At 61.6% G+C, this 15326-nt stretch overlaps 1 protein-coding gene across 1 annotated transcript in view; it reads right to left on the reverse strand.

Annotated features, from left to right (window-relative positions):
• Window positions 1-1027: 1027 nt before the first annotated feature.
• The window catches only part of KCNH2 (potassium voltage-gated channel subfamily H member 2), a 32739-nt gene continuing 18440 nt past the window's right edge, over window positions 1028-15326 (reverse strand). The window contains exons 4-15 of the mRNA XM_023225419.1: window positions 13884-14327; window positions 13125-13336; window positions 8236-8664; window positions 7266-7653; window positions 6738-6937; window positions 5985-6237; window positions 4661-4854; window positions 4249-4348; window positions 3392-3664; window positions 3096-3282; window positions 2653-2830; window positions 1028-1287 (exon numbers count right to left, since the gene is read on the reverse strand). Of these exons, the coding sequence (XP_023081187.1) occupies window positions 1138-1287; window positions 2653-2830; window positions 3096-3282; window positions 3392-3664; window positions 4249-4348; window positions 4661-4854; window positions 5985-6237; window positions 6738-6937; window positions 7266-7653; window positions 8236-8664; window positions 13125-13336; window positions 13884-14327 (3008 nt within the window). The 3' untranslated portion in view covers window positions 1028-1137. The remainder of the gene's footprint in view (window positions 1288-2652; window positions 2831-3095; window positions 3283-3391; window positions 3665-4248; window positions 4349-4660; window positions 4855-5984; window positions 6238-6737; window positions 6938-7265; window positions 7654-8235; window positions 8665-13124; window positions 13337-13883; window positions 14328-15326) is intronic.

Consider the following 15326-nt stretch of genomic DNA (forward strand, 5'->3'; position numbering starts at 1 on the left):
ACACGTACACACACACAGGCACAAGCAGGCACTTGCACACACACCCTTCACTGTCCCCAAGATGTCTGCCTTGCCTTGCTCCCCAGTCATGGGAATGAGTCACCCTGAAGGTTGTACCCTCGTCAGGAAGCTCCTCTTGAGATCCAGGACTACAGGGGACCAAGGTGATACAAGTGAGGTCCATTTGCAGCCAGACACCAAGTGAGCTCTGGTCAGGGCTGGGGTCACTAGTGTGGCCAGGGCCCAGTTGTACTGGACAAGATAAGGCTAAGTTGTGGGTGGGGGTGGGGCCAGGACTCAGACCAATTTCAGGTTAGGGTCAACGTGAGCTCAGGAACCGGGTGAGGGAGACAAGTGCAGGGCTGCTTCCACAGTCAGTGTGAAGCCTGCTGTGGGAGCCAGGGTGCCCTGCCCAGCAGAGGCACATGGCCCTCAAGGGCTAGATGCCAGGTCAGTGTCCCATCAGGACTGCCTCTAAATGCATGTGGTCCAGGGGGTGGTTATCTTGAATCCAGGGCCCTACAGAGACAAGATTCTGTCTCCCTGGAGATGACCTGTGTCAGCCCCCAGGGAGCACCCCCACTGCACACACCCAGACCTAGATATAGGGGCAGCCCCGTGGGCCTGGGCATTGCAGACAGACCCAGATTCCTGCGCAGGCACGCCTGTACATGTCCAGACATGAACACAGGATACAGCAAGTAACAGTTACACCCTCCCAGCACCACTGGAGTCTTTTCAGGATAATTATTTATTATTCATAGTCATCAGCATCTTCATTAATTATTCATATGATCCTTAATTATTATCCTTAACAATAAGAGCAGTAAATAGCAGAAAAGTCCTTGAGGTGCCTAAGGCCCAGGGCCGGGTGCCTCCGGGCAGTTAGACCAGCTAATGCCCTCAGGGCAGTGGGGGGACCACAGGCCCCACCTACTGCCGGCCCTGCCCCTGCCCCTCTCACTGGGGCCCAGGGGACTGCAGGAGAAGATGGTCCCAAGGGCTGGGGGAGGAGCTGTGCCTTCGAGTTCCTCTCCCCTTCCACGGTCAGGGCCTCCTGAGCAGGGCCTCCAAGGGGAGCGGCCCAGCAGTGCCTTGATCCCTGGGTGAGCCATGTGTCCACACTGGGCAGCCCCACTAACTGCCCGGGTCCGAGCCGTGTCTGTGCAGGGGCTGGGAGGTGAGGGCCCCCAGCTGGCCCGGCAGGGAGAGGCGTCGCGTGGGGCCATCTTGGGGGAGCTCTGGGGCCCCCGGGGGCAGCTCCTCACACGCCATGAACTGGGAAACCTGCAATACACACAGCATGGGCAGGCGCAGAGGCTATGGAGGAGGAGGAATGGGAGGGAAAGGGGCAAGAGAAGCTGGGGACAGAGATTGGACAGGAGGATAGGAGGGCCAAGAGGAGAGTCAGGTGGGCAGAGAAGCTGGAGGGGACAAGGAGAAGAGCCAAGGTAGTGAGAGCAGGACAGGGGCCACCAAGGGAAGGCACCAAGGTGGGAAGTAGAGAAAGGCACTCTCCAAGAGCAGGAGCCAAACGAGAGAGCTGGGAGCAGGGAAAACCCTAGGCCCTTGTCTCTTCCTGAGGATAGGTGGCCGCTGAGCCCAACCCAACCTGGAATAAGCAGTCTCCGTGTTGGGACAGAAGCTGGGACAGAAAAAGAGACAGGATTCTTTCCTGCAATCCAGAAAGAACTTGGAGACCTAGAAACAGAGGCAGGCTGACGGCCAGGCATCTGAAGGCCAGGGAGAGGGCTGGGGCAGGCGGGAGGGGTTTGTGGGTGCTGAGCGTCTGCTGGTGAGAGCTCTGCGGGGGCGGCTGTGAAGGGAGACTGGCACATTTGCTGACGTGGGCCCTGGTGTCTGCAAACAGGAGCAGGCAGCATATGGGAGGGGGTAGCGGATGCCAAGGGAAGGGGGGAGGGAGCAGATCCCAGGCCGCCTCTGGCAGCCAGAGGAGTCCCCATGGACACAGAGGGTGGCACAGACACCGCCATCCTGCAGAGGCCAGGAACATGCAGGTCCACCCTGGAGAGGACAAGGGGCAACCTAGGCCCACCTCTAACAGAGGGGGCAAAGCAGGCCCAGGAAGTCCTCCCCTGGAGGCTTGACCTCTACACCCTGGGAAATGCCAGGCACCCTCAAGATGACCCTGTGACAGCCAGTGCCAAAGGCAAAGATGGGCAGGAGAGTGAGACAAGGGAGTGTCGCTCACAGAAGGGACCCGGGACCCTGTCTCTAGACATTCTGGCATGCAGCCTGCATCTCCAGGCCTCAGGTTCAGTCAGTTCTCCTTGGAGAGCACCCATGGCTGAGACACAGGCGCCACAGTTGGAGCTGGCTCTTCAGGTGATGCTCAGGGGTCTAGCGGTGGAGGCTGTGGACGCTAGGGGAATGAAGCTGCGGGCCACTTAGCCTACAGGTTCCCTGCACCTAGCTGTCTAGGGGCTTTGGACGGGGGACTCTCCTGCCCTACCCTGAGCCTGCAGCTCCCGAGGCAGCCTTCCTCCAGGAGAACAGGGATGGGAGGAGGGCAAGACAAAGTTCAGGGAGGCTGGGCCACAGAGCCCAGCAGAAAGGCAGCAAAGCAGGTTTGGGCTGGAATCGGGGAACAAGTGGGTAGGGGTACATCGAGGAAGCAGGGCTGGAGCTTACCTGAGAAAGCGAGTCCAAGGTGAGGGTTGGGAGGGGGCTGACGGGCAACAGTGGGGACGTGGAAGTGGGGCCAGGCCCCGGGGTGGTCACAGCACTGTAGGCGGGCGGGACCAGCGTCATCTGCCTCTGTAGCAGCTGCAGGACAGTGGCCATGTCTGCACTTAGCCGGGTCTCCAGCCTGGGGCAGGAAGCAGGGGATGCTCAGGGAAGTGGGGACACCAGTGACAGCCTCCGCCGGGAGTGGGGAAGAGGAGGGGGGGGGGGCAGCTGGTCAACCCAGGCCCTCTGCGCTAGAGGTGTGGCAGCCCCCAGTTTGGCTGGGAATGGAAGAAGGGGATCCAGCTGCTGCACACAGACAGGCCCTCTCCCTCTACCAGACACTGCCGCCAGGAGCTGGACCAGACTCCAGGGCATGCCCCCACACCCCACCTGCACTCCCTCACCTGTTGAGCTGGCGCTGGAGGGCGTCCAGCCTGCTCTCCACGTCACCCCGGGGCCGCCGACCCGGGCTGGAGAGGGGGATGTTGAGGAGGCTGGGGGTGGGGGCGGGGCATCGAGGGAGCTCCTGGTACTGGCGGCCCCGATTGTCCCCCCAGAAGCTGAAAATGTTGGACACTCCCGAGAAAGCGCCTGCAGCCGGAAAGCAGAGCCGGGTGAGCGGGGTAGACGCCCCGCCACTGCCCAACCCAGTCCTCCCTCGCCCACCACCCAGGTCCTCCCTTGCCCACGCCTGGAGTACCTGACAGGGGATTGCAAGTGTCGCTGCTCTTCTCGCAGTCCTCCATCAGGGGCTCCCCACCCGGCGGCTCTCCGGGGGGCCTGGGGCTGGAGAAGGGCACCAGGCGGAGGGGGCTGGAGCTGCGGCCTGGGCCCTCATCCTCACTGCTCTCAGGGCTGGAGGGGCCACTGGACGGGCTCTCCCCCCACGGCCCCCCCGGCCGGCCCCGGCTACTCGGCCCTGCCCCCGCCCGGCCCGGCCCCAAGGCCGACACCTCCCCTGGCTGCTCCGTGTCTGTGGGAAACAGAGAATGGGCCTCAGAGAGGGGAGGGGAGCGGAGAGGAGGGGGCAAGGGTGGAGGAGGGAACAGGAGCGAGCCCGGAAGAGGACTGGGCAGGACGCCCTGGTTTCTCCCCAGTTGCTGCTTCTGCTATCTTGCACCCACTGTCAAGCCGACCAAGAACTCCCAGGACCCCCTGACTGCCCAAGCACCGGTAATGGTGCTTTGGGTGTTCGGGGATCTCTGGGACTGCGGGGCCTCAGCCCCATTGTTGGCTCCCTGGCCCTCCTTTGTCCTATGTTCTTTCCTCCTTTCCTCCTCATCGATTCAGGGCAGCGCTCAGAGACCACAGCCCTGTGAGGTCCAAAAACCCTAGGCTTGCCCTGGAGGGTGGAAGAGGGCTTCCTGGAGGAGGTGACAGCTGCAGGGGCCCTGAAAGATGGGCAGCATCTGGACAGCTGGGGTGTGGAGTGGGCACACTGGAGGAAGGGATGGGAAGGTCTGAGGCCTGGGTAAAGCAGACACGGCGCGCCCCGCCTTCCAGCTCCCAGCCTCACCTTGGCCCCGCCCTCCCCTTTCCTCCCCTCCCCCGCCTCACCCTTGTCCGTGCGCCTGCGGAAGGACAGCTTGCGCTTGCGTTGCCGACTGAAGCCACCCTCTAACTCCGCACTGCCAGGGGAGCCTGGGATCATGTTGGTCTGGAACCAAAATCAGTATCAGGGCCCTTTCCGTGCTCTCCTGCCCCACCAGGGTCAGGCCCCAAGCTCCCTCCTTAATACAGAAAAAGTAGGGCTGGGCGCCCCAGCTCCAGGGAAACCCTTCCCTGCCCCCAGTGTGACCTCTGCCCCAGGCAAGGACGAGTTTGGGACTTTTATAGCCTGCTCCATGATACCATTTGACAAACAGGGAAACTGAGACAGAGAAGCATCACATTCAATGTCACACAGCAAAGGGGCAGCCACACAGCTGGAAGCAGGAGGATGGGGTCCAGCTCAGGGCAGCCAACTCACATCTCGCAGGTTGAAGGTGATCTCCAGGCTGGACCAGAAGTGGTCGGAGAACTCAGGGTACATGTCCAGCACCTCCAGCAGGTCGTCCCGATGGATCTTGTGTAGGTCACAGTAGGTGAGGGCCCGCACGTCCCCGTTCGACTTGCCAGGCCTTGCATACAGGTTCAGAGGCTCCCCAAAGATGTCATTCTTCCCTGGAGGCCATGGAGAGGACAGGGAGCTCAGCCCCGGGGGGTGGCATCCAGGCAGCAGGCACCTTCTCCTGGCATCCCCACCCCAGGCAAAGCATGTCCCCTCAGCTGGGTCGCCTGCCAGCTGGCCCCCAACCCACACAACCAGGGAAGCAATTTGCCAGCCCACCCTCCCTCAGCTCCTAGCAGGCAGGACAGTGCCAGAGGGGCCGGCAGAAGGGGCCAGGAGCCCAGGGTCTCCCAGCAAATGAGACCCAGCCAGCAGGACTACCACAAACCCCATGTCCCAAACACCCTCTCAGCCAATCACTGCACCCTTGTAAGCAATGTTCTTCAAACCAAAGATCAGAACACAGTGGTGAATCAAACCAGCTTTTTTTTTTTTTTTTTTTTTTTTTATTGAAAAAAAAAAAATACATTAATCTTACAACACACCAAAACAGAAATGCTAGAATGTACCACATGTAATAAGGCCCAGTGTTACGTAGTGAAACTTTGATTTTAGTTGTGTGGGAGTGTGTATTTGTGTTTGTACAGAGCTGAGAAACAGAATCTACAATGTCCTACCATAAACCATGGTCGAAAGAGTTTGCTCTATCTGCCCTGAGGCACGCGGGGCCAAGGGAAGGATAGGCAGAGGGGAGGAAGGTCCTCAGTGTCCAGACACACCAACAACCCACCCCCTGTGCACAGGCAGGGTAGAAAGGAAGTGGGGAGAGGGGGCAGGACTCCCTTCGCTTTGGATATGTCATGGGGCTGGGCATGAGGCTGCAGGGAACCACACGGCCCTTACTGAAACCAAATGCCCAGCTTCCAGGCTAGCATTTCTTCCTCTACTGCCCAGGCTGGAGGATCTAGATTTGATCCTACTTTAAGGAAGCAAAAGGTGTCTGTTTGTGGTGGATCCTGAAGGGGAAGAATGTGGGAACGCCAGAGTTCAGCAGCCCCACCCCACATGGGGCTCCTCTTCATGGCCCTGCTTGGAGGGCCTGAGTTCAGATGAATTAAAGGAGCCCAGTGACCCTGCAGGCAGTCCCAGGTCCACAGCCCCAGTGACTGCACAGTCAGAGGGCTCACACCTCTCGAGGCTGCAGAGGGCATTTCCAGGCCAGTGCCCGCCCCCCACCCCATACCCAGGATGGCCACGACGACGTCGCCCCGCAGGATCTCGATGGAGCCCCGGGAGATGAAGTACAGGGCGGTGAGCAGGTCCCCAGCATGCACCAGTGTGTCCCCTGGCGGTGCATGTGTGGTCTTGAACTTCATGGCCAGGGCCCGAAGGCAGCCCTTGGTGGCCCCTCGGAAGGGTTTGCAGTGCTGCAGCAGTGAGCGGTTCAGGTGCAGGCAGATGTCCGCCTGCAGGCACTCAGGGAAGCCCTTCAGCACCTGGGGGCGGGGTGGGGCAGCTCAGCACACCCTCCCTTGGGACCCCCCGACCCACACTCCACTCCACCATGCCACCCCTCCATGTCAGGGAAATCTCATTCTCCAGGCCTGGGAGATCTCAGAAGCATCAGGTGGCCCAGTGTCTTGGGAAGGACCTGAAACCCCACTCCAGCTTCAGCACCCCTGGCTGAGCACCCTTGGGCTCTAGACCTCCACGTTCTTATTTGTAAGGCATAGACCATTCCCGCCCTGGGCTGTCGTGAGGATTTAACCCCTTCGCCTATGTCACATATAGCTCCTACCCCAAAAGGGGAGCTCTCCAGAGAAGGGGTTCCAAGGGCTTCCGTTTCCTCACGGACAAAAAGGGGCAACATGCCTCCAGGGTCCTTCTTACTACTGACTGTGACCACCTGAGACTTGCTTGCTGTGCCAAGAGGCTCTCCTATGCCACCCTACTCTTCCCAGCCTGCCACCCACTGGCCACGCCCTGGTGGCCTCACCGCGTTCATGTCGATGCCGTTGGTGTAGGACCAGGCGTGCTGGAAGTACTCCTCGAGGCGCTGGCGCAGGGGGTTGGGGATCTGGTGGAAGCGGATGAACTCCCGCACCCGCAGCATCTGTGTGTGGTAGCGGGCTGTGCCCGAGTACAGCCGCTGGATGATGGCCGACACGTTGCCGAAGATGCTAGCGTACATGAGGGCTGGGGGCGTGGGCACGTGGGGCTGTCAGCCTCTGCGGGAACCCCACCCCCCCACAGGGACCCTGCTCGGGCCCCGCACCAGGTCAGTGTCTCAGTCTCAGCATCGACATGCCCACAAGATGCCCTTGTACATCTGCATTCCAGCACACCCCACCCTTCAGTAGTCCCCGCCCTGGTGACCCAGCCCCCAAACCATGTCACGATGGTGGCCCCTGGAGTCTCTAAGTCCCAGGGTCCTCACTCTGACCCGGCTAGCAGCCTCAGTTTCCTCCAACTTGGGTTCCTCCACCGTGGGCTCTCCCCGCCACCCGCCCCTGGGCACACTCACAGCCAATGAGCATGACGCAGATGGAGAAGATCTTCTCTGAGTTGGTGTTGGGAGAGACGTTGCCAAAGCCCACACTGGTGAGGCTGCTGAAGGTGAAGTAGAGCGCGGTCACATACTTGTCCTTGATGGAGGGGCCGCCCAGGCCGCTGCTGTTGTAGGGCTTGCCTATCTGGTCGCCCAGGTTGTGCAGCCAGCCGATGCGGGAGTCCATGTGCGGCTGCTCCATGTTGCCGATGGCGTACCAGATGCAGGCCAGCCAGTGCGCGATGAGCGCGAAGGTGCACATGAGCAAGAACAGCACGGCCGCGCCGTACTCTGAGTAGCGGTCCAGCTTCCGCGCCACGCGCACCAGCCGCAGCAGCCGCGCAGTCTTCAGCAGTCCGATCAGCTGGGGGACAGGGAAGGGGCACATTCCGTTGACGGGGCAAGGGAGGAGGGGAGGTGCTGTGGCCCTCAGAGCAGGCATCAGAGGTCAGATCCTCAAAGACATCCTAGAACCTCGTCCTAAGAGTTGAAGCCCACGCTGGACCCAGCACACGTGTCTCATTAATCTTAGTGCTGGCTTTGGGACCGAGGCAGCCCCTATAGTGCAGATGAGGAAACAGGGGCACTGAAAGGTGCAGTGACCACTCTAGGGTGCCTGCCCACTCCCACCAGCTTCTAGGGCACTTTGGTGTAGCTACAAAATAATGGCCCCTTGGGGTGGATGAAATAGAAAAAAAGGTGTCTTGTGTGGCCCTCTGCAACCTGCGAGGAGCTTGTATGGAGCGGAGGAGCATAGATTTGCTGGGGTACCCACCATGCCTCTGCAGCTGCCTTGCTACCATGTCTCTCTCCCACTGTCTTTCTCTCTTTCTCTCTCTCTCTCTCTTTTTCTCTGTCCTCCTCGCCACCCTCTCCACCCCACTACCTCCCACCACCTTCCTGGGCTCTCCTCTCCCCGCACCACCTGCCTCCTTGCTAACCCCACCTCCTCAGAGCCAGAGCCGAAGATGAGCAGGTCGAAGGGGATGGCGGCCACCATGTCGATGAGGAACCAGCCCTTGAAGTAGTGGACGGCGATGCGGCCGGGGTGGCTGACCACCTCCTCGTTGGCATTGACGTAGGTGGTGCGGAAGTTGATGAGAATGTCCACGATGAACATGATGTCCACGATGAGGTCGACCACGGCCAGCGGCTGGCAGGCATAGCCACACTCGGTAGCAGGCGGGCCTTCTTCCGTCTCCTTCAGCAGGAAGGCAGCCGAGTAGGGTGTGAAGACGGCCGTGTAGATGACCAGCAGCAGGATGAGCCAGTCCCACACCGCCTTGAAGGGGCTGTAATGCAGGATGGTCCAGCGGTGGATGCGTGGTGCCTGCAGCTTGTACTCAGGCAGCACGTCGGCGCCCAGGGACAGGACCTGCAAGCGGGGAAGGCGGAAGCATGGGTGAGGCAGGCCACGGGACCTCGGGGGCAGGAGCAATGACATCTCTGCCGGGGCCAAGCAGAGTGAGCAGAAGGCCAAAAATGTTTCCATCAGAATGCCCACCCCTCAGCCAAGCGACCACAGCAAACGGCCACCCCCAGGTTTGGGCATCATGGTTCCCAAAATGACACACAGCACAGGACTGGCTCCAAACAGTTCCAACAGTTCCCGGCAGACGTTGATTCAGGACACTCAGCAGGAACACCCAGTGCTGCTCCCCACCGGCAATGCAGATGCAGACCTGCCGCTGTGACTGTCCTGAGACGCTGGCCCACACCCCCAACCACACACGCCATAGTCTCAGACCAGAAAGGGTTCCAAGGACAACAGCTCCCAGCCTAGGCAGCGGCCCCAGGAGCCATAGTCCCAATCCATTGACTGGTGGTCACTGCAGTTCCAACCAGCCTGTCTTCATGCTACAGGCCCGAGGACACCAGGCAACCAGTCTTGGGTCCCTTGGCCTTCCAGGATGAGGAAAGACCAAGACACTCCCCGCCTTCACTTGTATACCTCGCTCCCTCAGACCCCTCTCCACACGGGTCAGGGACAGCCCACAGTCCTCATCTTCCCACCCCCTTACAAAGGGACAAAGAAGACCCAGCCCAGCTGAGAGGAGATGGCACCCAGCTTACACAGAGGGATGTGCACACAGGGACTGCTCAGCAGTGACACACACAGCCCCTGTGCCAGCTCACACTCTGCCTCCTCCACACTCACACTCATCAGACAGAGGCAGGCTGGCCATCCGGACCCAGTGACCGCACGCACATCCCTCTTGCTCCCAAGGCAAACTAAGAAGAGCTCCGGCCAGCCTCTCCACAATCCCAGAAGCTTCTGGGTCTCCCTAGAATCCTCTCTCAGACGTGCAGCTCAACCCAAAAGCCCCTTCCCCAAGCTCTCCCTGCCATCCCTGGGCAGCCAGCTGAACCCAAGGCCTTGCCCAGCCCCCATGAATTCCAGAGGTGCTGGCCCTGCTCCCAGAAGCACCAACTCCCAGGCCCCCACAGCCTCAGGCTTTTGGGTTGGGGAGGCTCTAGTGGATGAGTCCCAAAGACTCCTTCATACTCAAGCTGGGCTTGCCCAAGACACCTTCACAGATGGCGCTGCTTGGAGAACATTTCCTTAGAGGAAATAACTAGAAGTTAAGACGGGTCGTAGTGAAAGATCTGACCACCCTGGCGTGGACACAGGGCCTCCAGAGGTACCAGGTGGGCTGCAGGAGCAGCTGAGGCCTCGGGCAGGGAGGGAACACATGGACAGGCTCCCAGGCTCCATTTCTGCTCTACCTGCTGCGTGCCCAGCTCCTTAAGGCAGAGCAATTGCCCACGGGTGGGTGGCCCTTCAGTGATCAAGTGGGGACTGGAAAAAAAAAAAAAAAAACAACTAGCCAGGCCCCTGCTGACAAGGGGGCCGAAGAAGGTAGCTGCCCCTGGATAGGACTCTTCTCTGTGCCTGAGAGGTCAAGCCTCTGGGCGGAGGTGTCAGGACCACCCCTAACAGCAGTGACCCTACCCTACCCCTGAGTCTGCACACAGCATGAGCAACATGGCCTCAGGGCACAAACTCACACGTGCACGGGGCACACCTCGTCCTGACAGGGGCCAGTCCCAGCTCTTCAGCCACCAGCTCACCTATGGCCTTGCGCCAGGTCTGTCCCCTCAAGCCTGTTGTCCTATAGAATACTGAAGCTGGCTTGCTTAAGCCAAACCCTGGCTCCTCAGCCGTGGGTGGGAAGACCTACCTGTACCTGTCCCCCAACTGGAAAGAGCGTATGAGCCAAGGCAGAATGCTCAGGTGTGGGGCGGCGGGGGCAGGGATGGGATTCCCAGACTCAGCCCTGAGCCACCCCCCACTCCTCCTCCACTGTTGGCCCAAGCCCACCCCAGGTTCTGACAAGAGAGCTGCTGGATGGCTCCCAGGAGGCAACGGAGTAGTGCATGGCCCAGCCACCACGCGTCGGCCGCCCATGAAGAGATGAGCCAGGTGCCTCGCCCAGCGCACGCTCACCACCCACACAGTGGCTTCCGCATATTCCAGCCTCCTCGACCCCCCACAACAGCACAAGCCTCCCTTGCCCACCGGGTCCAACCCCAGCACATAGAGCAAGGGAGCCCCAGTGCCTCCACGCCAGGCCCAGCTGCTGCCTGCCGGCTTCTCACGGTCCTGCCCGTGGGCTCCTTCTCCCCACTCTGCCTCCCCACCATCTCTCTGGGCAGCCGTCTCATTCCTGTCATCTCCCCACTTTGCATTTTGAGCTCTAGGACTGTGGGCCATGGCAGCCACAGGGGAGGGGAAGTCCCGGCAAGGGAAACTATGTAAGCCCAGCCTGGGAGGGAATGAGAGCAGGAGCCAAGCGCGGGTGAGCAGGGCCAGGCCCCATGGCTCCCAAAGCCTCCTGCTTCCCAGCAGCCCTCTCCCCAGCCTGGAGCCAGAGCCCTCGGGCCAGCCACCTGTCTCAGTGCCCCAGCCCCAGAAAGAAGAGGAAGGACCGGGTGTCACCTACCTCCTGGGCCACGAGGCTGGAGATGCGCACTGCCCGCTTCACCCGGCCTTTCTGGGCCCTGGGCCACAGAGCCCCTGTCCTGCTCGCCTTCCCAGCTGGGGCCGCCATGGACGACTTGGCACCCTGCAGCCTGCCTGCCCTGGGGCCTGAGGGCCCGACCAGTGCCTCACCTGCACCCCAGCAGCAGTCCCAGCCCAGGCTGCACCCCCGAGGCTGGCGGACTGGCAGCCAGGGCAGCCTCTGGCATGAAGCCAGGGTGGTTGGGGCTGGGCCCCGGGGCTGGGGTCACCCTGGCAGTAAGCATGGACAGCGGCCTGCCTGGCTCAAACTGCCCATGGCCCCGTGGTGTGGGCCCTGCTGCCAGGGTGCCGCGCTCTGCCCGCCCGCCAGCCCAGTAGCGGCCGCACTCGGAACCTCGGCTCCTCCAGCCGGCCCCTCCTCCTCCCCACCCCCACCCCGCCACACTGGGCTCCCCCGCCCCGCCGGTGCCCGGCCAGCGGCCCCCTCCCCCGCAGCCTGCCCGGGCTCCTGCAGCGGCGCTCCCGCAGCCTGAGCCCCTCCCCCTCCGCCAGCAGCCGGGCCTGTCACCGCAGATTAATGGTCTCCCTGACACCCCCGCCCAGCCGGTCCAGTGCTGAGCCAGCCAGAGTCAGACAGAGACACCCAGAGATGGAGAGACTGCTGGTGACTGGCAGGAACACACACGCCTGCCAACACATACAGGCGCACACGCACAGACCCACCGCAACTCACGGGCACATGCAGCAGGGACAGGAGCAGGGCAGATGCCAGGAGCTCAGGTGGGAACCAAGAGAGGGGCAAGGGAGGAGGGAGAGAGGGGGAGGCGGCCAGATAAGGGCCTGGGGCAAGGGGGAATGTTCTGGAGTCAAGGCCAATGGGCTGGAGACCTGGCGGGGACCCAGAGAGCCAGGCGATGGGAGCAGGGCCAGGAGGCTGCCAAGGTAGCAGGGCAGCTCCCTCACATGGGCCAACCCAGGCAGCTGTTGTGGAAGGGGCAGAAGGGGACAGCTTGGGACAGGAGTCCCCCATATTATCCCAGGCTTCTCACTCCCTGCAGGTATCCACACTCCTAATCCACCCACCCCTAGCCCCCAAAGGCTAAGGTGTGGGGTGGATGAGGCCATGGAGGGGTCGCAGGTCCTCTTGCTGCCAGGAGGACCCCAAACCCAGGAGGGGACAGAAGACCAGGCTGGCTAATGCCTCCAAGGCTGAGGGGTCTTCTCTGGTCCAGGATTCAGGGACCTGACCCATATCTTTGTACCAACCACCATCCAATCTCCTCCCCATGAGAAGAAAACTTGCTTCTCCCATGCTTTGGGGACATAGTTGGGCCCTTCGAGGTCATCCTGGCCATCCCCACAGGACTGAGGCCCACCCTCTGCCTGGCGCATCACCTTGGCCTAGAAGAATCAGGACCCTCCTGTCCTTGACCTCTGTGACCCCTTCTCATTTGAAGCCTCCCAGTTGACGTGGCCCCTAGTACTCCCTTCACACAGCCTGCAGCCAGACGTTTCACGTCCCTCAGGCTGCCTTCCCGCTTTGCTACTGGCCCTCTCATGCCCCCAGCCTCAACTGCCCTGTCCTCACTCTGTGCCCTGAAGGCACGCACCCCATCCACCAATCCTCCCCATCTGCTGTCCCCAGCCCTTCCCCAGGCCCCTCCAGGCCCCTCTCCAGAACTTTTCGGACTGTCCCCTCTCCCACAACCCCGGCTCTGGAAGAGATCGCCAACCCCAGCCCTCAGGTCTGCCTCCTTCCAAGAGGCCTTCACTGGCTAGCCCCCTCCACCCAGCTCTGGACCACAGCCCACTCCCACGCCCTCTCCAAGCTCCTCCAAGGTGAGAAGAGAGCCCAGTCGCTGGGCACCTACCTGGGTGACCTTCTCGGTGACATTGTGGGTTCGCTCCTTTATCTTGGGTGCTATGATCTCACGGTCACTGGTGGGCGAAGCCAAGAAGGGGTCACCCTTGAGGTCCACAAAGTTGAGGGTGATTTGGGGAATCTTGCTGATGGTGCGGTAGCGCACGAGGTCGGAGTCTGAGGTGGAGTTGAGCAAGCCACTGCGCAGGGGGTGCATGGCCCCTAGGTGGAGAGGCAACATGGTCAGGCCAGCAGGCCGAAGGCCCCAGGCCAGGCAGGCCACCCACAGACCAAGAGTGGAGACCAGGCCCTGCACAGTCAGGAGTCCCTGGGAGTCCAGGGGAGTCACAAGAAACAAGGGAGGTCAGACCCCGCGCACCACTCTAAGGAAGCAGCCAGAAGACAGCCCTGTGACCAGGAAGAGGAAGAGGAAACGGTCTGCCCCAGGACACTGGCAGGCAGGGGGCCAGGTGGTGTTCCAAGGCCGGGCGCGTCTCCTGCCCAGGGCATCCCTGCTCCAGGCCGTCCCGGGACAGCCAGCTCCAGGGGCCCACGAGGGCTCTGGGAGTGGAAGAATGTAATGGGATGAATGGACATTTAATAGCGCAACAGGCCACTTAATGGAATTAAATAAGTGCTTAATGGGATTTCCATCTCCCAGGCACCCAGGACGTAGTGGAAAGGTCGGAAGCTGAGGGCCGAGAATGCAGCAAGCCTGGCAACCGAGGAAGCGTGGACTGGGGCGGAACTGGTCCCGTGGCGCCCTCACCGGTGCTGGCGTGGCGCGGTGGCGGGGGCAGCGCCCCGGCGCGCATGGCCTCGATGTCGTCGGCGGACGAGGCGCGGCGCACGCTGGCGCAGCTCTCTCGGGAGCGCGTCCGGGCCAGGCTGCAGCTGGAGCCTGAAGCGTCGGGGTTGAGGCTGTGCGCGCGGGGCGATGGGAGCGGGCCGGGCGCGCTGTGGGGCGGAGAGCCGGGGCCCACCAGCGCGCGCCGCTCCTCCGCGGGCCCAAGCCCTGCCACGTGGTTGTCCATGGCCGTCACTTCGTCCAGGGCCAGGGACTCGCTGCTGGGTGCCGCGGGCGTCAGGTCCACGTCCACCACCACGGCCCCGGGGGCGCCCCCGCCGCCTGCGCCGCCCGACCGCACCGACGACTCCCGGGCCGTCAGCGCCAGCAGCGCGGGCAGCTTCAGGCGGAAGGTCTTGGCGCGGCCTGCGGAAGAGGAGAGGCATGTGGCCGTGGGGACCGCGAGCAGCCCTGGAGTGGGCAAGGCCTAGGAAATAGAGCCCCGGCCGCGGGGTAAGGGAAAGAGGGGAACGGGCAACCCTCCATCCCCGCTCCCATGCACAATATTTTGACCTCAGTCTCAAAAATCATTCTAGAATCCAGTCATCATAAAGAGCCGTATCTGAAGCGACACTTCAGGGCGGATTCCATAAATCATCCCTGTCTCTCACACCGGCCGCTGGGTGCCAGCGTCCCCATTTTAGACATGAGGAAGTGTGGCCACAAAGGCGTCATGTCACTCTCTGGAGGTCACATAGCCAGTAGGTGGGGCCTGTGCCTAAGTGGGCGAAGCAATGCCAGGGGCCCTGCCGTTCAGGGTGGCATCGGATGAACAGGTAGGGCCAGTGTTACTGACACTGTCATTTTAGAGCGTGAGAAACCAAGAGGTGAGCACTTTCGTCATGATGCTGAGGGAAAGATTTAAATTAAGCCAAAGAGGGCGTCCTGACAGAGGCGGCGGCTCAGAGCCATTGTTGTCAAGGGGATGGTCCAGCCCAGGTGGGCGTTCCCTCAAAGCCTCTCCTCAGCTAGCCCAGACCCCCAGGAAACTTGGCCAGTCCATGAACAAGGACCAGATGGCAGAAACTACACAGAGCTGAGTCCAGGGGACACAGCTTCCTACTGTGCAAAGGAGCTGCTCCCAGGTGGTCATGTTCCCCACCCCTGGGCTGCTCAAGCCAGACTAGAGAGAGGACCACTCCCAGGGGATGCTGGGATCGGAAGCCCTATAGGTGAGGCTAAGGAAACGGTGCTAGCCCATGCCAAGGACCTGTGATTCTGGGCTCTGCCATTCCACCCCTGTATGTCCATCCTGGGCCAGGGGAACCAGGCCACATCCTCAGGGTACAGGGTTCACTTCCCACCGCCAAAGGGACCCCCCCCACCCAACCACTACATCCTCCCTTCCTGCATAGTGTTGACCTC

Source organism: Piliocolobus tephrosceles, chromosome 8, assembly GCF_002776525.5.
Source record: "Piliocolobus tephrosceles isolate RC106 chromosome 8, ASM277652v3, whole genome shotgun sequence".
In the NCBI taxonomy this organism is placed as follows: Eukaryota; Metazoa; Chordata; class Mammalia; order Primates; family Cercopithecidae; genus Piliocolobus; species Piliocolobus tephrosceles.